General features: G+C 38.6%; 1 protein-coding gene across 2 annotated transcripts; it reads right to left on the bottom strand.

The window, feature by feature from the left end:
- Positions 1-6,210: 6,210 nt before the first annotated feature.
- On the bottom strand, positions 6,211-21,064 carry rybpa (RING1 and YY1 binding protein a). Of its 2 annotated transcripts, XM_053483419.1 has the most exons (5): positions 20,964-21,064; positions 20,398-20,523; positions 10,007-10,717; positions 9,780-9,872; positions 6,211-8,633 (listed from the first exon to the last, which is right to left on the bottom strand). In XM_053483419.1, the coding sequence occupies exons 1-5, from the start codon at positions 20,987-20,989 to the stop codon at positions 8,381-8,383; spliced, it is 1,209 nt and encodes a 402-aa protein (XP_053339394.1). In that variant the 5' UTR covers positions 20,990-21,064; the 3' UTR covers positions 6,211-8,380. The 2 variants fall into 2 exon arrangements, with proteins under 2 accessions (XP_053339394.1, XP_053339395.1); XM_053483420.1 differs by lacking the exon at positions 20,398-20,523 and having other exon boundaries at positions 20,964-21,054.
- Between the last annotated feature and the right edge of the window lie 1,965 nt (positions 21,065-23,029).

Genomic DNA, 23,029 nt, shown 5'->3' with positions numbered 1-23,029 from the left:
TTCATACTCATTTCCCTAATTTTTGTTTATTCAGTAAAGCTGCTTTGCAACCATGACCCTTGGTATTTATATATTCCAGCTAGTAATTTGTAGTTATTCAGTAGCAACACTTACAATCATTAGTACAGCTAGAGCCAGGAACCCCCAAGATCTGGTGTATAACATTGTTAGCTAACTCAAGAATAATAAGAGTAGGGGAAATTTCTCTTTCCTGTGGATCCCAACCCATTCAGGTATCCGGGGAAATGGGAGAGCAGACAAGTTGGCGAAAGAAGTGGGATAATGAACCAAAATCAAGATACTGTATTTGCATTAAATACAGGACAAAGTAGATGAGATTAGGAGGGGGAAGACTCTGAAAGAGAAAGTATTAATTAGCAGAGTATTGGACACAGCAACCATAATAGCACTACGGTAGGTAAACACTCAACGGGACTCTGTGAGGAATTCCATGAAAGTGAGACTGTCCAGCATGTATTACTCTCGTGCAGGAAATATATGCAGGAGAGACAAGATATGGTGGCACACCTTCAAGAGTTAGGGAGATTAAAATCAATGTTAAGAGACTTTTAGAATGTGGAGTCACTGACCAGGAATGGAAGCATTTAATGTTGTTATGGAAAAGACTGGACTGGAAAGTCAACTTTAATGGAAAGGAGAGAGAGAGATCTATAAGTGGCGGTGATGCAACCTAAAGAACTCCAACTAGATGCTTGAATGGTATTGAGAGAGAAAGCAGATAGAGTTCAAGTCACAGAACAAGTCCAGACAAAATCGGGGAAAGAAGCATTAGACATTAAGGAAGGCTGGTCTGAAAATCAGCTCTAAGAGGCTGGGAAGATGAGGGAGAATGAGACCTACAGTTGGCTGTAATGTAACCAACCTAATGGATTCCAGTCACCGTTTAACAACAACTAAGATGACAAAGAGTTGGCATCATCATCACCTTTTATGACATACTGTGAGAGTGTCACAGTGTAAGGAGCGGCAGTGAGTTGGCCGCACTCTCCATTCGCAGGTTATGGTAGCATGCAGCCAGTTGTTTACGTCAAGTCTAGCCCATAGTTTAAGCATTATACTGTATACTAATGAAATCCCAGATCAGACTGCGACTCGGGTACAGCAACAGCACATACATCAAGCAGAAGTAAAGGCGCCCGAATATTTGGAGCAGTGTGAGGAGCGGCAGCAAGTTGATCGTGCACCTGTTTGTAGGTAATGGTAGCACACAGGCGTCAGGATCGGAGAAGCGGAGCGGAGCTGCAGGGAACCTCTAGTATGTATATATATATATATATATATATATATATATATATATATATATATATAATGCATAGAAAAAACACTATGCAGAAATGTATAAAACGTTAGTGTAAGCTCTGTGACATCCTCCACTATCACCACCAACAGTAGAGCCCCCAGGGTTGTGTGCTCAGCCCTTTTTTGTATGTACTTCACACTGGGCCTCATAAAATGGCGGACCGCAGTGCTGATGCATGATGAATGAAAATAATTAACATACCAGTAATCTAGCGCTTTTTTCCTCGAAGTAGGCCTGGCTATATGCGTCACTTAACATAGCCAATTAATGTGATAGTTTACTGTGTAAAGACAGTGTGCAGAAAATGCGAAAGAGTATGGCTTACTCCAAGAAAAGGTAATAAAAGGTAGACAAAAAAAAAGTATGCATAATGTGATGTGCCACTATGAGATACAACCAAACCGAGCGCCTGAGATGACAGAGCAACCAGAGTCATTTCACATTAATTTACAGCCCAGCAGAGTTCAAATGAAGACTTACTAAAGATTGATTAAAGATTGTTGCTTTTATTCCATACAAATACAAGGAAAAATGCAAGGTTATTGAATGGTTATGAAAATTTTAAATAGTTGATTTTTATAGACTTGGAATGAATGCATCTATAAAGATCTGAATCCCAACACAAACATAGAATTTAAACCTTGCTTGAATTAAATTTTATTGACCAAAACTTTAAATTTAATTCAGTACACCTGCCTTAACAAATGACCGCACCGGCTCCTCAGCTATATTGTCCAGCCTCTCGTTTTCTATTGCTTACCTTTAACAGTTGTGCACAGAAACAAATTCATCTAAAAATATTGGTCTGCCCACCCAAAACCTGTTAGATCTCAACAATAAACACCTGACTCATAGAGCATTGCTACAGCTCACAACCCCACCCACCAACTCATCCCACTCTTTCTTCTTTTACCATCAGGTCTATGACCTGGAAAAGGACACGCTTTAAAAAGTGCATCATCCCCTGGGCTATTTAAGCTTTCAACAAAGTGTTACATTGAGTGACACATACAGTATGTGCTGTTATCGGCTATGTTTTACCAATTGTGTAAGCTACACTACAAATTTCCCCTGGTGAACAATGAGGTATAAAGTTTTGTATTGTAAGATAATATGCATATACAGGCAAGTCTCTTTACATCCAAAAAGACTATGCTCAAAGCATTTTTTATATCATTTAGTGCTTAGTGAAAATTTGGAGAATGTAATAAACATGGGGTAGCACAAATAATGTGACGAATATATCAGAAAAAGGGATGTGTAAGTGACTTACAAATTTTGTAGAATTCATCAGAGGCATTAGAAGGGCCCCCTTTTAAATGACCATACCGATACTTCTTATCTAAAAGTAGTACTTAATATTTCACTTTTAATATTGCACTGTTCAAAGTTCTAATTCTGACCATGCCATAACCGTCCATGTCCAAGAGAACAAAACTGGCAGGAAAGGAACCACAGCAACATGTTATGGTTGTGATATTCAATCATTTTTTTCTTCCATATATTTTTAATTTAATGGTACCTTAGTAGTTAGCACTGTCACATCACACCCCCAGAGTCCGTGGTTTGAATCTCACCTTTGGTCCTGTGACTGGAGTTTGCATGTTCTTTTGCGTCTAGGTATTTCAGTTTCCTCCCACAAAGACCAAAGACATGCACAGTAGAGTGATTGGCGTTTTTAAATTTTTTTAGTGTGTGTATATGTTTGTGCACTTGTACAATGTTTAGTGAATTTGCATCAACATCTCAACTCATCCAGGGTGTATCTCTTGTGCTCTGGGCTTCCATTTTGGATTGCCATGAGCGCTCTAAAATACGGAATTTTAAAAACCACTATCCAGTTCAATTGTTATTAAAATTCAAAATTGGAGGCACATGTTATGCCCTCATTTTATGTTCCATTAAACAATTTTTTTTAAATTTCTTTAACTGTGCATCCCTCGGCTGACACGGCATTCACAGCTTCACAGATTACAATTTATTTCTGTGTTTTTGAGTTACCTATAATGCCAGGGTAATGATCTGAAGGATCACTTTTAGTTTGTTTAGGTTTAGTTTAAAGTAGTTCAAAAAACGTATTGACTTATATTTTCTTTGAATTCTTCTCTTAACTTTTAGACTTACAGAAAATTTAGGCACAGTTTAGGATAAATATAAGAGAATGTTGCTGCCCAGAAGCACACGCTTGTCCAGAATATGTGTTCATTGAGGAGAATTTCATTAACAAGTGAATGTTTTACATGCTCCAATAATTCTTTCATAACAGATTAGTATTATGAGGTAGAAGAGCTATAATGAAAAACCAAAATCTCTTCTTCAGCCCATCTCAATAGGGTAAATCAAATTATCAGAAGATTATGGAGGAAAAGAAACTGCACCTACACCGTCTTTCGAAAGTATTTATACCCGTTGAACTTTTACACATTTTGTTATGTTACATCCCCAAACGTAAATGTATTTCATTTGGGATTTTATATGATAGAACAACACAAAGTAGTACATAATTGTAAAGTGGAAAGAAGATTAATGGTTTTCAAAATGTTTTACAAATAAATATCTGAAAAGTGCCGAGTGCATTTTTCTTTGCAAAATTGCTCAAGCTCAGGCAGATGGAATGGAAAGCATCTGTGAACAGCAATTTTCTTGCCACAGATATCCAATTGGATTTAGGTCTAAACTATTCTAACACTGGGCCACTCTAACACATGAATATACTTATCCATTGTAGCTCTGGCTAAATGTTTAGTGTCGTTGTCCTGCTGGAAGGAGAATCTCCGTCCCAGTCTCAAGTCTTTTGCAGACTTGATTGGGGTTCTTCTAAGATTGCCATGTACTTGGCTGCATCCATTTTCACATCAACTTTGAACAGCCTTTCTGCCCCTGCTAAAGAAAAACAATCCCACAACATGCTGCCACCACCATGTTTCACTGTGGGGATGGTGTGTTCAGAGTGATGTGCAGTGTTCGTTGCATTTAGGCCCAAAAGTTAAATTTTGGTCTCATCTAACCAGAGCACCTTCTTTCACATGTTTGCTGTGCCCCCACATGGCTTATCACAAACTGCAAACAGGACATTTTATGGCTTTCTTTCAACAATGGGGTTCTTCCTGCCACTCTTCCATAAAGATTTTGAAAACCATATATAATTTTCCTTTACTTTACAATTATGTGCCACTTTTTGTTGGACTACCGCATTAAATCCTAATACAATACATTACTGTTTGTGGATGTAATGTGACAAAATGTAAAAAAGTTTAAGGGGTAAGAATCCTTTTGCAAGGCACTGTAATCCAAAGGCATACCACCGAATCTTATGGCAAGAGAATGTTTGTCTGCTGAAGGACCTGGTTCCCTTGTATTTAATGATAATAGGATTGCTGAGAAAAGATAGACAATGACCCAAAACACTTTTAAAGTTAACCAAGACTATTTACTGCAAAGCAGTAAACATTTACTGGACTGTTTTGCTATGAGCAACTTAATCAACTGCCCTGAATCCTTGAGTTGATAAAAACATGCAGTAATGACCTGGCATAACACCAACAAAGTGCAAACTTGGCATCTGGTGATGTCTGTAGGTTCCACAATTTAGGGAGGCTTTGAATGTTATAGATGCATTACAGATGTGGTATTAAAAAAAAAAAAAAATTCACCTGATATATAAAGTATATACTGTACCTCCAAGATTATGTGGAAAGTCTACACTTTGAGCATATAATTAATAATTTCAACTACAAAATACTGTGGTAGACTGCTAAAACACAATTACAATGCCCAAATTGTTATGGATAAAAAGAATACCCGTTAGGAATACCTGTATTTGTTTTATTTATGCCCTACCAACAGACTGTTATGCTGAATCCCAAAAGCAGAAACCCATAAAATATTTAAAATACAAAAACAAATTGACATTGTATGCTTACAATTTTTTTTGGTAACAACAGTATGGGTAAAGCCCTTTTATGTTCCTGCATGACCTACCTCTGTGTACACAACAAGGTCTATAAAGACATGGTTTAATGAGTTTGCTGTGGCGTATGGTCTTTTAGTGCTATACATGATACTGTACGTACTATGTAATCAGAAAGCATGCTTCTTGTTGCATGTGGTCCTAGTACGGGCACTTCTGTCTTGTCAATTTAAAGTAGAAGAATTTAGTTTCAAATGGCCTTTACACATTCCTCATTCCTCTTTGAATGTCATTAAGCTAGTATCCCATACTTGCAACATACAACTGTGTCATTAATACAAATGCTGAAGCTAATACTTTGTTTTTGAAGATTTTAAACTAGAGTTAGCAAAAGGAACATTACATTACTTTAGTATGCATAGAGAAGTTCCAGTTTACAAACTCAAAGTGTTCAGTCACTTACGCCAGGAGTGGGCTGTTTCCATAACTTCAACAGATTTTTTTTTGTTTGCCTATCAAGGAGATCAGTGGTCTCAAAAGTTGCACTAAAGCAAACAACACAAGCAAGGAGACACAACCCTACACCCCTTCCTGTTCCAGCATGACTGCCCTTGTATACAAAAAGTCTATAAAGACATGGTTTAACGAGTTTGGTGGTCACGGTGGGCCTAGAGCATATCCCAGGAGACCTGGGGCGTGAGGTGGTGTACACCTTGGACAGTGTGCAAATCCACTGCAGGGCACACACATACACACTCACACTACGGGCAATTGAAAAATTCTATAGGGAATGGGGTAGAACTTTTTGGCATCCAGAAATTGTCTGCCCTTTGGGTTAAGCACCCTTAGATGCTTTGTATTATTGCATCTTAAATAGAATATCTTAAGGTGCCTCCTAAATAACAAAATAAAAATGTAGGATACTGATGAAAGCAAGAGATGATGCCACGACAAATAGGAAGTATGAATGACACACGACTAAACAAATGCATTTCCTTTATTTGAAATGAAAGCTATGCTACAAGCAGAATTTGCCAAGCAGATTTTACTTCAGACTGCGCAGATGAGGGGGAAAAAAAGAAAAAGAAAAAACAGGCAGCATTAAGAGAAACAGTGTATGCAATAACTGCGGTTTTAACACACAACTTGAATTAAATGCCAAAATAACTAAGAAACTGTGCCAGATATTCAATACACCACAGATAAACATAGTGTTAATCTATATTATGACAAGTATTCCTTATATGTAACCATCTTTACATAGTAAATTAAGGTTACCGATCATACACAAGAACAGAATTGCTTGCACAAAATAAATACACTAATTAAAGACATTTCATCTATAAAGATCACAACAGTTTCATAATGCTTTGAGGCAGTAATGACTTGGATGAAGTTTTGCTGCTTACCTGGCTCACAGCGACTTAATTAAAGAACGTGTCCTTGTGGCAAGTAAAAAGCTCGGTAACATCATTTAGGAGTAGAATTTACGATCGATGATAGACTGACAATACATAATTTCTATCAATATAAATATGGCCTTTACTAAATGAGTAGATTAAACATTATTCTTCCATCACATCTCAAATTATTCATATGTCATTTCCAATCCATCCATCACCTTGATTAATGTATGTTAGCACCTAGAACAACAGTCTTTAAATATGCTCATGTTTGCAGTTCCAGTTCAGCCATATATAAGATTATTTATCACAGTTTATAAATACAATCATTAATTTAACAAATCAAAAGTACACACTTTTTTCCCTTGGAGGTTCTACATGTTGTTCCTCATAACTGTGACGCCTTTGTCTGACCTATACAGTGTCAGAATGTGGTTTGGGGATCGTCGGTGTCGGAGAATCATACAGGCAATTTTCGTAACAGAGAACAAATATGTAAACTGGAGATCTAAGGCTCAAAACACACAGCGGGTTTCAATTTCTAACACGTAAAAATTCTGACTCCACAACATTTAACTCTACAGTTCTCTCTGGGAAATAGTGTGAAAACCATCCATGCATTTCAATACTGTTTTTAGAACTAAAATCACGGTCACCATATCAAGGGCTGTTAAAGTACATTATTCTCACTGGATACTATTTAAAAAAGGGGGGGGGAAAAAAGCTATTTTACTCCTAGAAGGCCCAAGGGATCCAGACAACTTTACTTTAGACTTTAGGTTTAGATAATACAGTTTCTTATACAGTTTCTTTTTCAAAACAGCAAAAATATCCAATATCATTAGTACATATATATATATATAAGAATTCAAATTTAGCACACCTTTGGCTAACTTGCTAGCATGTATGATTATATGACTGTACAGAGTTCAATGAAAACACACTGCTACAAATCAAGAAAACACTATACGGTCAAATATGGGTGGACACCTGACCATCACAATCATATGTACTTGTTGATCGTGCCATCCCAGATTTAGTCCCGCTTTGCAGTCATAATAACCTCCACGGTTCCCAGGAAGGCTTTCCACTAGACATCTACTGTGGGGATGTGCCCATTCAGCTACAAGAGGATTAAGTGAGGTCAAGAATTGTCAAGTGTGAAGGACTGGTGTGCAGTTGGTGCTCCAAGTCACTCCAAAAGTGTTCAGGCTCTGTGCAGGTCATTTGAGTTCTTCCACTCCAGACTTGGCAAACCATGTCTTCATGAACCTTGTGTTGTGCACAAGTGCACCGTCATACCATGACAAGTTGGGTCCCCCTATTACCACTGAGGGGAAATTTAAATGTGATAACGTACAAAGACATCCAATACAACTGTGTGATTCCAACTTTGTGGCAACAGTTTGGGGGTAGAATGCATATGGGTGTGGTGGTCAGGTGTCCACAAACTTTTGACCATATAGTGTAGCTTTACCCAAGATGTGCTACATCATCTTCCTCTTGTGCTCCAAATGGTCATGAGTGTGACACACATGTGTGACAAAGTGATACACACTTTTGAGTTGTGTGGGGAGTTCAAGTGGCTGCTGTTAAAAACAGTATTGAAACACATGGCACACCTTGCCGTAAAATATCAAGATGGAAACAGTGCCCATGCATGATAATGATCCTTCATCCTTTTAAGTGTAAAGGTTCTATCTGTGCATTATCAATGTGTTTGCGATTTCCTGACTTCCCGCAGCTTCAAAGGAGCTCATTGTGTCCAGAAGTAAGGTCTCTGCGTGGTGTAGAGGCACGGGACGACCCCCTGTCCGTACTCTCCGAACTGGAGCTAAGGTGTTGCTGTTCGGAGCTGCCACTGCTGGAAGTGGCAGTGGATGAGGAGGTGGAGGAGGAGCGCGTCTTCTCCTTAAAGTCTGTGATGATGACCGTAACATTGCCCACTGTTATGGCCAACTGCTGAGCTGAGCTTCTGTCTATGTTCTTCAGTTTAGGCCTGCAGAAAGACAAAAAAACAAAGGATGAAAATTATACTTTGGAAGCTATATTATTCCTCTATTACAGTTAGGTACCACTGAAATATAATGAATTGCTTAATTTGCCAGTTTTACCTAAAGGATTACATACAGTTACATTCAAATTTGTGGTACACCAGTAGCCACTCTGTGGGACCGAACTCATTATTAAGCCTAGGGCACCCAAGATCCTGTTCCAGTGTCCAACAGTTATCTTTCCCAACCACTGCATACCAGGAACACCCTAAAAGGATCCCTCAGATCTTTGAACTTGCTTGTTTTCCTGACTCCAACATATCAGCTTTGAGAACTGACTGTTCACATACTGCTTATTATATCCCACACCTTAGCAGCAGTTGTGTGCAGCAGTTGTGTGCACCTGTGGTGTTTTTGGTGGTCCTTCGGCTGCACCCGGCCACAGTGGACCATCCAGCCCACACATGCAAGCTTGGCACAGGTTTTTTTTTTTTTTTTTTTTTTTACACAACCCTCCCATTTTATCTGGGCTTTGGACCGGCACTGCATCCAATGGCTGGGGTTTGGGCACTGGCTGAGAATCGAACCCGGGCCTTCCGCATGGCAGGTGAAACACCTACCACAAGTGAATGCTAGAGTGAACTGCTTTTGTTCGAGTCTAGATTTCAGCATGTTGCTTTTCCACTTTTGGCTGCTCATTTTAGGGATAATCATAGTGGATCATCTGATCTACGTATTTAAATCTGCACAGGTTTTACGATGAAGATCCTGATGCAACCCATTCTATTTTCTAATGTCTAGAACTTGCGAACCTCTGTGGCTGGGGCTCATTTCCCTCTTGGACTCAACACCAGTAGAGATACTCCCACTGTATCAGTGAGGCTCTAGATCTCACCATGTTACAGTTATTATTCAATTATAACTTCCAGTTACATGACTGGAATAATCATTAGCAATAAATATTTTCATATTGCAATATAGTGATTGCAGCATTCATTCAATCATCTGTAATAGTCTTGTTATCTTGATTAGGGTCACTGGGGGTTTGGAGCTGATCCTGGGAACAGCAGACATAGTGCACCCATGATGCTATGTATCACAAGAGGCAGCAGGAAGCAAACATAATCAGACATTATTACAGTATAGTTTACCTTGAAATAATTGATTTGTTGCTCTTAGTTGCTGATTTGCCAGATTTCATGCTGCTTCTCTCACTGGGAGGACCTTTATTAAGAATCTTGGGCCTGGGAACAAGAAGACAATAATTAGTAATTATTTAAGGTTCAAAGGAACTATGTATCGTTCACCAGTCTAGACACATTCCACCCACTCCCAAAACTGTTTGCTGTATTTGGAAATCATGCAAGATGCCACTTACTTTATCTTCTTAGCAGTGGGCTTTTTGTTGGATCCAAGCACTTTCTCCCTCTCTTTGTGCTTCTCCGCCATTGCCTTCTCTACTTTGCCTTTCTTCATGTCCTCCTTCTCAGCTGCTTGTGCTCCAGATGCTCCTGTATGGTGGTCTTTTTCCATGTGTGGCCTGTGAACCTTCTCTACATGAACCTTCTCCGCGTGAGCCTTCTCCGCGTGAGCCTTCTCTCCGTGAGCCTTCTCCGCGTTAGCCTTCTCCGCGTGAGCCTTATCCATGTGAACCTTATCCACGTTAACCTTGTCTATATGAACCTTATCCACGTGAACCTTGTCCATATGAACCTTATCCACGTGAACCTTGTCCATATGAACCTTGTCTATATGAACCTTATCCAGAAGTTCTCTATGCAGTTCCTGATTTAGACCTGCTCTCTCAGGTCTCCTTTCCACTGATGTTTGTACTAGCTGATGCTTGTCCAATCCAATGCGTTCTGGTCTCCTGTCTTTATGCGTATGTCCTCTGTCCAAGTGACTGCTGTCTGGGCCCAGTCTGTCCGAGTCAGAGTTGTCTACACTTGGCCTGTCCGAGTCTGAATTGTCTATGTCGTAGTGGTCGTCTCGCTCTGTGCGCTCTCTCCTGTCTTTCTTAGCTGGTGGAGGGGTGGCGTACTGCTGTGCTACTTGTTGCGCCACAAGCTGGGAGTTCAGACGAGGTTTTCTGGACAAGAAATGAAACACATGTTTAGTAAAGTGGCTTTTATTGTACTTTAACATGTACAGTAGCTGTTGTAGAAATAATACTCTACAACACTCAAAATAATTTTTTTTTTTTTAATTTACTGTAATTCACATGTATGTATGTTGTCACAATATCAAACTTTTTGTTCCTATACCAACATGAAGGTGGTAAAGATTTTTCTTCGATACTCCATACTTGGAAACCTATTTGAGAGAAATGACTGTATATATAATGATCTTTAATTAGGTTATGTCTTTTGTAGGCTAATATTTTTTAAAAAGGCAACAAGAGTTCTAGTGCTGCGTTTTACAGTATGTTAAAACCTTAACTAGGCGACGTCAGATATCTCTGGGCAAAATCATGTTTGTTATTTTGCTATAAAGAGATGCATGTGAATATGGGAAATTGTTGAGATTACCTGCTTGCTATCTTGGGGCATTTGTATATTCAAAAAGTTTTTGCTATGTCAAGTGTTTATAACACCTTTATTCGTAGGCTATGAATCAATATGTACATTATTACTGCAGAGAAGCCTTTAGTCAATCACAATGTATTACTTTCAAGGACACAACAGGGGAGTGTATTAATCCGCTATCACGTGTCGACCTTCATATCCATTCAATTCTTTGAGCTTGGATATTTGTCCAACAGATGTTTGGCAAGATTTCATGAGTTGTGTGAGACTTTTTTAAAGCCATCATCAACGATCCCAGAGTTGCAATACATTTAAATTTACAGCATTTGGCAGATGCCCTTAACCAGAGCTGCTTACAGATCATCAGACCATCAATAAATACATACTTCTTTTAATTCACTATGTTACTGATTAACAGTACCGTCAGTCTAATACACTGTTGGGGATGTGTTTTTTTCCCCTCTTATTCTTTTTTAACCCAGTTACTGACTCTATTCGGACACTAAGAGGAAGTTTATTTTACCACCTAGGTGGCAGAACGGAGGAGAGTTTTGATGCAGGTTTTTCTTGTTCCTTGAAAGATGATGGTACCAGCCTAGCAGAGCTAGAGGATTGGATGGGCATGGTCCAGTTAATATGAAAGAAATTTATATTGACTTTGAGATGTACTTTGAAGTAAATGGGTGCTGGAGGGTTGTCCATAGGTACCCTAAGGTTGCATGCAATGGCCAAAGGTGAGAGCATACCATTGCCATGCAATGTCACATAGTCCAAGATTTCAAAGGATGTACGAGGGTCTTGTGGTTAACTGTGCCAAAAGGTCGAGGAGGATGAAGACACATGACAGTTTGGCTGATCTAGCAGCATGTAGCTTCTTAATGACTGCCAAAAGAGCAGTATCTGTGGAATGTGCTGCTTTAAAGACATACTGGTTAGGATCTTGGAGGTTGTGCTGTTAGAGATAAAGAGGCTTTTCATTGTAGACAGTGCTCCCGATGGTTTTAGAAAGAAAAGAGAGAAGTGATACCAGTTGGTAGCTGCTGAGGTCCAACTGCCAAGGCCTACTATTCTGTACAATAGTTTTCTGTACAATATAAAACAGAGCAGCCTGAATGTATAATAACGTCTCTTAAACAGCAACTAGAATTATTAGAACACATGAGGCCCAGGGGGAAAATCTAGGCCAGATAAACTGATTCCCAGCATACTTTAAGTACGTTTGAGAAATAGACAGCTAGACAACTGTCTGATGTCGAAGTACACTATTTCCTGCTTGTTTGCAATGACATGGATGCTGGCACACATCTAGAGCAACTCATAGCAAAAAAAAAGCAATATAACAAGGCTAAGAAGGCAAGGGAGATGACCAAAGCAGCACACCGGATAAGCTACAGTAAATCCCATGGAATCAGAAGACGTGCAGGTAGGATATCCCTGTCGAAGAATACATTTCCTACATATATCTTGGGAATAAGGTCTTGCCAGCTGTATTACCTGTGTGGTGAAATGACCACGCTTCTTCTTATGGGCTATCTGCAAATCACAATGATATAACTGTATTACAGCAAACATGTACAGTAAGGCGCCCGAGAATTACTGCACCATTATAAGTGAGCAAAGATCGTTTAAAGTTTTATTTACTTTCTTTAGGCTTGCCGTTTATTAATTGTGTGATGTTTTAAGGATCGAAATTGTCCAAAAGGTGAACATTTATCAGTGGTTCAGTGGTAGTGTTCTCGTCCTACCATCAGAAAGGCCGGGTTTGATTCCCAGCCAATGCCCAAAACCCCAGCAACTGGATGCAGTGCCAGTCCCAAACCCAGAGAAAATGGAAGGGGTTGCGTCAGGAATGGAATCCAGCGTAAAACCTGTGCCAAGTTGTTGTGCGGATCAGTAGGTCCTCAACGGGAGCAGGAGAAAGACTAACAACATCTTAAAGCAATTATTAATCAGGTTTTAGAGATGAAAGATTTTAAAAACTTTTACTATGTGTGTTTCATATTATCAGCCCAATCTAAAATCTGTATTTCTTAATAATAGTTTTTATAATGTTGACTATATATTGGCAATTACCGTCACAATCAGTTTTGATAAAAAAAATTATAATTTACGGGATAATTTTACTGTCTGTAAAATCATTTAATGCAAGTTTCTCGCAGGTTTCAGCCAAATAGCTAAGGGTTCAGCTCATGCGACTCCCAAATCTGAAGCCACGCAATGAATTAGTCGATTAGCTAAACAAATATGCTCTGCTTTTGTCTTATAAGAACAAAAATTATTATGCTTCTCTTTATATATATATGCAGAATTTTGTCAGTGATTAGCAAAGAAAAACTTTGCTTTTTAACTAATTATAAGACTAGGGGCTGATTTACCAAGCTTAGAGAACAGAAGTTTCGGATCCTGACACCTGCCTATAATTTACATAAGACCATAATGGACAGACATAACCTTAAATCCACTAACAGGTAAAGTAAAGAACTTGATTTTCATGTTACAATGGCACCTGCCACATGTTTTGGGAGCAGGAAAAATGAGTAGGTGTAATGATCCGAGTGTCATGACAGGTCAAATTATAAAGGCTAGACAGGTATATCAGAGCATCTCCAAAAAACAGCAGGTCTTTTAGAGTGTTTCCGGTATGCTGTGGTTAGTACCTACTAAAAGTGGTGAACCAGCGACAGGGTAATGGGTGCCCAAGGCTCACTGATCCACGTGGGGAAATGAAGGTTAACCCATCCACTCTAAAACCACATAAGAGCTACTGAAGCACAAACTGCTGAAAAAGTTGATGCTGGCTATGACAGAAAGGTGTCGGATCACACAGTGCATCACAGCTGTATATGTGCAGTGGACTCTAACAAGGGTAAGGCACAGTATCATGCTGCAAAAATTGCTCAGAAATATGAAAAACAGTTCAAGGTGTTGACCTTGCTGCTAATTTCCCCAAGGGTTGAGAATCTGTGGTATGTTCTAGACAAACAAGTCAGATTCATAAAGGACACTCCTTCTAGACTTCTGAAGGTTTGTTCTGGTATCTGGCATTAGGATATTAGCAGGAGATCCTGGGGCCTCCATGCATTAGACTTGTTTGTCCAGCACATCCCACAGATGCCCGACCAAGGGAACCTGGTCGACCTAGGGAATCTGGAGGCCAAGGCAACACCCTAATTTCAAGTCAATCCAGTTTAATTCATATGGCACTTTTAACAATGGTCATTGACGCAAAGAAGCTTTACAGGATCAAAAAGAAAATTAGGGAAATGTGCTTGAAATGTTTGAGAAAATCTGTATGTATTATTATTATTATTATTATTATCAGTTAGTCACTGATGAACAAGCCGAGGGCACCGAAACCTCACTGAGAAGTCAATAGGAGGAAACCTTCCTCATTTGGGTGATAACAGATAGCAGGGATTGATCTCAAGTCTACTGATTTCTTTCTGGTTTGATTCTTAGTCATGCTCCTAAAAAATGCGATCAATTTGCATTATGGACTTCCAGATTTCATGAGATGCGTTTTCATGAAGTGTATATAAGAATAAATGTCTTCTTTTGATAATAGAGCTGATTTACACTGAGGTAATTTTTGTTCACTCAAGATTATGTTACCAAAAATATGAGTCTCTCCAATGAAGCACTACACTTCTCCTGTACAACATGATTTGCCCAGGGTTTTGTGGACAATACATCCTAGACTGCACAATAAATTGAACCTATGCATGTACTTCTTAAAGGAATGTACTTTTTTGGTCATTTTACCATTCCAGTGTTTCAGACCAGCATCAGCTCCAATAACCATACTCTTTATTGAGTCAGGACACACCTAGGTGGTTCTTCACTCTTATATGCCAATGTAGGTGGTGGCTGTTTAATAAAATGGGACAAAATATTATGGCATTTCAATGCTGGGGGGAAAAATGAAAAAAAGAGCTATGACTAAAAGAGAAATTTTATATCTGTTTAAATCGGTCTGCCTACTTATTTTACTAAATCTGAATACAGTATTAACATTTTTTGTCAAAGTTGCATATCAGTGCCAAGTAGTATAAGTATTAAAAACCAGTGCAATACATGTTACACCTCATCTCATCAAGAGACTGCAAGGAAATAGATTTTTTTTAAATACTTATTGAAATACACTTCTGTGTAGTACCAGTTTTTGATGCATTCAAGCTTCTTATTTCAGTTCCTCTTATCACTTTTGTGTCTGGCTGCATCTCCTCAAAATTTTCACAGCTCTCTCCCTCTGGACCAGGGCCGCACGATTCTTGCCAAAATGTAATGTAATGTGAATCACGATTTTTCTACTCCATGGGAAAACCAAAACATCTAATGCACTTAAGTAAAAAAAAAAAAAGCTGTTTAACGTAAATAAAATGTTAACACACAGCATACAGTACCTCATCATCGCGTGTATTAATTTATATCATAATTTTTTTTCATCAGCATAAGATAAATATCTTAGTTTTTGTTAAGTATTAGTAACTACATACTGTACAGTATAAAATTGTCAAAGGTTTTCAGAGGAGTCAACATGTCAGATTTAATTAATACACTAAGTTATTCTCTCACAATTAGATTTGTTAATCCCTGTCTCTGTTTGAACGATAGTGTATTTGAGCAAGATATTTATGATGTGCTCACTCACTCATCGTCTACACCACTTTATCCTGTATTTAGAGTCGCGAGGGGCCTGGAGCTTATGCCAAGACACTTAAGGCACGAGGCGGGGAACACCTTGGACAGGATGCCAATCAGCCGCAGGGCGCACACACATACACACACTACGGGCAATTTGAGAATACCAAGTAGCCTAATCTGCATGTCTCTGAACCCACCAAGCAATCAAATCGAACCTGGCCAGGAATAGAACCCGGACCCTGGAGGTACAAGGCGACAGTGCTAACCACTAAGCCACCTTGCATCCTTTTACCATATGCTATAAAAATAATAACGATACTAACAATGATGCATGCTATAGAAAATGTAACATGCGCATTGAGGAGATATTGTACAGCCTATCAGTAACAGGTCATCACCAGCTTCTGATTGGCTGGAAATAAGCGTGCACAGTGTTGTAAATGGAGCGCATGCAGGAGAGAGAGTGAAAAACAATTTGATTGCATGAGTGGGAGTTTGACCGAGCAAGTGAAAGTTTAAGTGAGTGAAAATAAAATCTTGAGTGCAAATCAGATTTTACGCACATTTTTTGGCATGCTACTCCAACTCCACCAAATAAACGGACTAGTCTTTTAGGTCTGCTACCTTGTTACACATCATGCAAGTAAGAGTAGACGCCGTAAATGAGGAAGGGATTGAGTTGTATAACTGAATCATTCGCTCATCTCCGGCCTGATTGGTGATTTAATGGTGTCTTGTTTTACATTGTGTGAGTGTGACCAATGTGTGTGACTGATTATAGCAATCTGAATTGTTGTTGAATTGTTGTCAAGTAAACACTAACATAGGGCCTCATTTCATAAGCGGGATCTGAATTGAAATTTTTTTAATAATGTAAATGAATAATGTTGCATTCGGTAATTACAATTTGGTATTCGCAGAATCATCTTAATTCTCAAAAACATTCATATCCGCCTTCAGACAGCATCATTTATCCATTAGAACGCTAACTATAATTTGGATTACTTGGGTTTATATATGGAATATAATGTTGAGTTTAATTCGTTATAATCATTATGTTTACAGCATTTCGCTGGAGTCTATTCAGTGTGATGTTCAAAAGAACTACAGACAGGAGTAACATACAGTCTTTAACAAAACTACATCCTGATGCTGGGTCACCAAGTTAGAGATTTAAAATAACTAATAACCTTTTGTGCAAACCAGACAATTTATATTATTGGCATTCATTTAAAGAATTAAAAAAATGCCAACACAACCTGGTTAACTAAGACAAATAATCATCATTTATGACAAAATATCACAACACTAAGAGAAACAACAAATGAGTCTGTGTATGCATAGGCATGAGACAGAAAACAAATCCCACAGCTGGTTGAACCTTTAGTGCTCACTTGTTGTATTATTATTATTATTATTATGTTAAAGAATAGAGGACCAAAAGACCAAAGTGTGACCTGAACAGTTTTCCAGCAGATACTATTTGCCCCCAGGTGTCCATTGGCAACAATGCTATTTGCAAAAGCGGACATGACCAAATTGGTCAATTTGGTTATAACATGCTGTCCCTTTATAAGTAAAATATGATATTTTTGAGGAAAATACTTTAATTAAATATACTTATCATCCATGGACTTGGAATGGCCCCCAAATTGTAGAATGACTCTTATTTGTTCCCTATTTGGCACTGAGTGACTTGGCGACAGCCTGCTATCCTGCTTTTTCAAATTCTAATTTTATTTGGCACTGAAATGCTCATCTAAAGGAGATAAAAAGACTTGGCAGTGTTAGGGTTTGAACCCCCAACTGTCTGATCAGTAACTGAGACTTAACCATTGGAGCAACCACTAGCCCCCCCAAAAATTGGCTTTTGCTTCTCTGTTCAGCCATTAACACATGCTGACTTGCGCCTCATTGTGATTTATTTATTTATATTTATTTTTTTATTAGGCGAGGCGGGTGTGAAAAATCAATAGCTGCCATGCAAGTGACTATTCTCACCAGTCGGCAAACAGACACTCCGGATTTTCATTTTATTCATTTATTTATGGTGCCATACTTCTACTGTACAAACAACTTTGTACTTTGGTCATTTATTCTTTTTTTCTTTATAAGTTTGGTAGTCCTGGTCCATACTAATGGTAGTTTCTTCAGACGCAGCAGTGTTATCTATTTGCTAATCTAAAATTTTAAACAGCAATTAAGTCTGTGCTCAGTTTCTACCTCATTAGTTTAAAAAAATGTTCTGCAACACTGACAGGGCACTGGGCTGTTCATTTCTCTGGCTTATGCAAGCTTAGGGCATTTTTTTAAGGTTACTAAAAGGACGTGCTCCAATTTCATTAAGGTGCATAAAAATCAGTGATTTATCTCCTCCCTGTGTAGGATATATTTAAGGTTTAGATTTTAAAATATACTTAGTAAAAGAAAAATTTAAATAAAATTTTTTTTGATAGAGATCAGACATATGAACAGACAGACACATCCTTACACCATGGCTCTTTTTTGTGGCTAAAAATCAAATGCCATGTACTACATGTAGGAGACAGGGCGTACGAGGCAGGTATCTAGATAGATACCTTCTTTAGAAATTTAATATATCCAATCTATTAAGTAATAAATCAATGTAATCTAATAATCTTCCAGTAAATGTTGGTGCTCATGTGCAATATGTTATTTGTGTAAGTTATTAAAAAAAATATATTTTTTTGGTAATCAAAACGATGCCCCTACATTACAAGGGGTTAAGCGTAACCCAATGAGCACTAATTATAAATTTCTACTGCCGCTCTAAACAAAGAAGTCGTGCATACAGTACACTGAGATCCTGGTACATACATGACAACATATGTATGTGTGTGGTTACTGGAAGTAAGCACTAAGCAAAACGGGACAATGCTACACCACAACACAAGATGACGGATTAAGATGGACAAAAAGAGACAACAGTGTGTGTCTGTGTTCCTGACCACGAGTGGAAGAGAAATGTCCTACATACACAGCAGGCGGCCGGCCGATCGCATCGAGAGCTATATACTAAGTCTGTGACGGTGGCCATGACATGGAAATACTACACGTACTTGCACAGTTTAAGTGCAACACAGAAAAGAAGTCTTTTAAGTACGATTAAGTTGTGGGATTTAACGACCAGGATGCCCTCACTAACATAAATCACACAGGACTTGCATGCACGTTTTCTACCGCCGCTCTAAACAAAGAAGTCGTGCATACAGTACACTGAGATCCTTGTACATACATGACAACATATGTATGTGTGTGGTTACTGGAAGTAAGCACGAGGTTGCTTTAATTCTGCTCTGGCATGCCTGAACAAATCAATATGGCATGCTTGGAGAATATCTAGCTGTTTCAAGGTGGTAGATTCTTTTTTCCAGTCATGATCTCAATAATCAGTGCCACGAGGGACATTTACTGCAGATACAGCATTCCATTCTTTAACCTTTTGTTTTTTACTGAGATGCTTCCATTATACAAGCAAAGATAATTTTGATTTGATTTTGAGAATTTTGAATGTGATAAATACGGAATTAGCATCATGGGGTTAAATAAAAGGAAAAAATAGGTGCATGGTGTGCTTTATAAATTTGTTGTTGGACTTTCGTCTGCATCCATTGAGGGGTTGCCATAGTGGACCATATAATATATTCACACAACTTGGGACATATTATATATTATAAAATATATATAAATATGCATGTTTGTGTACATGTGTGTGTGTGTATATACACATATGAGTAATTCCATCTCAAATCAACCAGTGAAAGAAATTTTCCACCATCATTTCTCAGATTTTGATGATAATCTATCTATCTATATATATATACATACATAAACACACATACATACATACATACATACATATATATATATATATATATATATATATATATATATATATATATATATATATATCTCACATGTACACAGAGAGTCAGCCAAAAAGAATTGACACACACTTTAGGAAAATAAACACTTGTATAAATATTTTTATATTAAATGTATTGCTGTACGTTATATACAGTATGATGATGATATATTAAATTAACTCTTAATTCTTTTCCTAAAATATGTATAAATTGTTTTGGCTGACTCTATTTATACACACACACACACACACACACATACATCAATCAGTTATGCATGTATGCATATTACATAAGTGCATGGTGTTTATATATTTACATACAAATATATGTATATGCATATATTACATGGGTGCTTCATTTATATATTTTTTACATATATACTGTATATATAGTAAATAAAAAAATTTAACACCCTGCACTCATGGAATATATGCATATACGTACATGTCCACTTCGTAATATACTAATATTATTAGCAGTAATAATTGTGCACTGAGACTGTCTGCTAAGGGAATGCCCAAAGGACACATTGTGACATGATTTATGGTCCTGCAGGATCTATATAATCAATACAAATCTCCAGGACAAAAGAGAATATCATTTGCAGATGTGATATGAAGGGTTAAGACGGATGCCCTCACTTCCCCTCCCACTCCCACAGATGAAAAATGTGAAGCTGATAAAGAGGAACAGAGCTCAATCAGAAAGTTTACCTTGTGGACGTGCCTTTGCGCACATCACACATGCTGCATTTGAACGCCTCGGCGCTGTTGCGGAACGTGCAGACACTACAGTCCCAAAATCCGTCGTCTGCACAGGGCTTGGCGTGTCTTTTTGGCCTGTGGGATTCAAAACAGGATTTTGCATGTCATATGCATGGCTGCTGCTGCTGCAAACGTGTCACTCACCTACGCGTGATCCCGATCAGTATGACAGTCATGCATCGAAATCAATTCGGTATAAAGCAAAGTAGCTCGATTATTAAGCTCTGCTACATTACAACCCGCACCACTAATAAGCGCTTTTTGTCATCGGAAGTGCGTGGATGTCAAGGACACTCGCACTGAGCAGAAAAAAACGCACAAAGCACCGAGGAGACGAGGCGTCTCCTGAATTCCTTTGTCTAAATCTGGAGAGTCGGGGATAAGGATCCGCCATTGCTGCGCTTTTTGCCCCTCTTTAACATGCTCAGCAACAACGTCTCCGTTCCACCCCAACGCGAATCGAGTCCCCGCACAGCTGCTGCAAAACGGACCTGAAAGACGGTTCGAGCAAATACCTGGATGGGCTTTTCTTGTCGCCCATAATGGGAGAAGCGCTGTGTTCCTGCAGTAATTTACAGTGTGGCGCTTCCACACGCAGCCAGACTCGCCGCTGTAGCACAGAGCTGAACCCGCTGCGGCGCCAGGCGGCCACGCGTCACGTGACCGGCGCCTCGGCCAATCAGCGCGCTCCCGCGTTAAAACGCCACGGATTTGAGAGAAAATGAAGAATCGAGTACAGAAGTTCACAAGAGCCGTGGGTTCACCATGCAGGGAGGGTGGTCGAGGGAGAGGGAAAGGGAGGAAAGACAAAAAACAAAGAGCTCTAATGTTTCCTGGTGTCCTACATCACATACTGTATGCGAAAGGAAAGCTAGTGGTACATCATATTCCATGGGAATCTTAGAGTTTATATCATTATACTTATTCGTTTCCACATTATGGAACAATTTTGAGGAGGTCAAAAATATGAATTTACTCACTCACTCACTCACTCATCGTCTACACCGCTTTACCATGTTTACAGGGTCACGTTGGACCTGGAGCCTAAACCAGGAGACTCATCCACTTATCACAAGGCTTGGAAGGTGGCATTTTCCAATTCACTGCAGGACACACACACACACACACACTTAGTCTATCATTCACACACTATGGGCAATTTGTGAATGGCAATTCACCTAATCTGCACATCTTTGGATTGTCGGAAGAAACCAGAGTACCACAGTAGGAATCGAACCCTCACCCTGGAGGTGCCATGCGACAGTGCTAACTAAGCCACTGTGCCAACAAAAAATATGAATTAACACATGGAATTATGTAGTAAGCAAAAACACTTCACAGAGCCAAGTGTGTTATCTGTATAAATACTTTAAAGCCATATTTTGCTGTGACAGAGGTACTTTACTCAACAGTCTTGAAGAAGTCCCCACATTCAGTCAAGAAATGTACTATTTGAATTTCAATAAGCCAATAGGCTAACTGGATAATTGCTGCAGTAATTATATGTTTAAATGACAAAAAACTTTTAACATGAAGTAATGCAGCACAACATAATTTCTTAAACAGCCATGTCAGAAGATGTATTTTGTGGATATGGAAAAGGGTCAGGAGGTTCTGGGAACCTATCCCAGACAATCCCAGACTGTGGGTATGAGTAAAACTGAAAAGCTACTTTAGTTTTTTTTTTATTCTTACACTCAACTTATTGTCAAGTAAAATCTTACAGTTTAGTTCACTCCCACCTCACAAAAACAAGCTGTTAGATGGACTGGGTTAACTAAATTGCCCTAAAACCCATTAAAATGACTGTGTGCCCTGGCTACAATATTTGTGCATTGTGCCAAAGGGCAAATAGATACTACAGGCAAATAGCAAGAAAATGTCATTAGTGTCAGATTCTGGTTCATTGAAATACATGACTTTTTAGGTATTATCATTGTATACTTACTGTGGAGGCAAAAAACTGCAAATCCAATCTCTCAACCCTCCCACCTCCAAACTTCATTGTATAACTCACACACTGACTGTAACATGCACATGATTCATCTGCTGCCTAAAATATATGTGAACTCATTTTTATCTGAGCAAATACAAAGCAACACTGCATTTATTATATTGTGAAAAAAGGTTTTGCAATTTGTGGTAAAATCATTTTGTTATGTTGGTAGAGAAAGCCAATAAAATCTGTTACATCATGAGCTATTTTCAAGTCAATACAATAATATATACAAACCCATCTAAAAAATGAATTCCATACTATACTGTACAATACCTTTTGTTTTAATTTTGATGATTATGTGGATTACAGTTCACGAAAAATAAAAAAAATTTTATTGAGAAAAATTGGAATATTTAATTTTGAGTTTGATAAAATTACTAGTAGTGTGTAGTGGTTACACTGTGGCCTCGCACATCCAGGGTTGAAGGTTCGATTCCCACCCAGGTCTGCTTAACATGTCCAGATGTGTGGAGTTTGCATGTTCTCCTCGTGCTTGGTGGGTTTCCTCCAGGAACTCCAGTTTCCTCCCACATTCCAAAGACATGCAGTGTGTGTGTGTGTGTGTGTGTGTGTGTGTGTGTG

Source organism: Clarias gariepinus, chromosome 22 (assembly GCF_024256425.1).
Source record: "Clarias gariepinus isolate MV-2021 ecotype Netherlands chromosome 22, CGAR_prim_01v2, whole genome shotgun sequence".
Taxonomy (NCBI): domain Eukaryota; kingdom Metazoa; phylum Chordata; class Actinopteri; order Siluriformes; family Clariidae; genus Clarias; species Clarias gariepinus.
The sequence above is the reverse complement of the archived record's forward strand: the minus strand, read 5'-3'. Positions and strand labels throughout refer to the sequence as shown.

Coding starts and splice junctions, on each gene's coding strand:
- rybpa (XM_053483419.1), bottom strand. CDS start 20,989: ATGGGCGACAAGAAAAGCCCATCCAG. Junction 10,718..20,397: donor CGCAAAGGCACGTCCACAAG/GTAAACTTTCTG, acceptor TTTCTTGTCCAG/AAAACCTCGTCTGAACTCCC. Junction 8,634..9,779: donor AACAAATCAATTATTTCAAG/GTAAACTATACT, acceptor GTCTTTCTGCAG/GCCTAAACTGAAGAACATAG.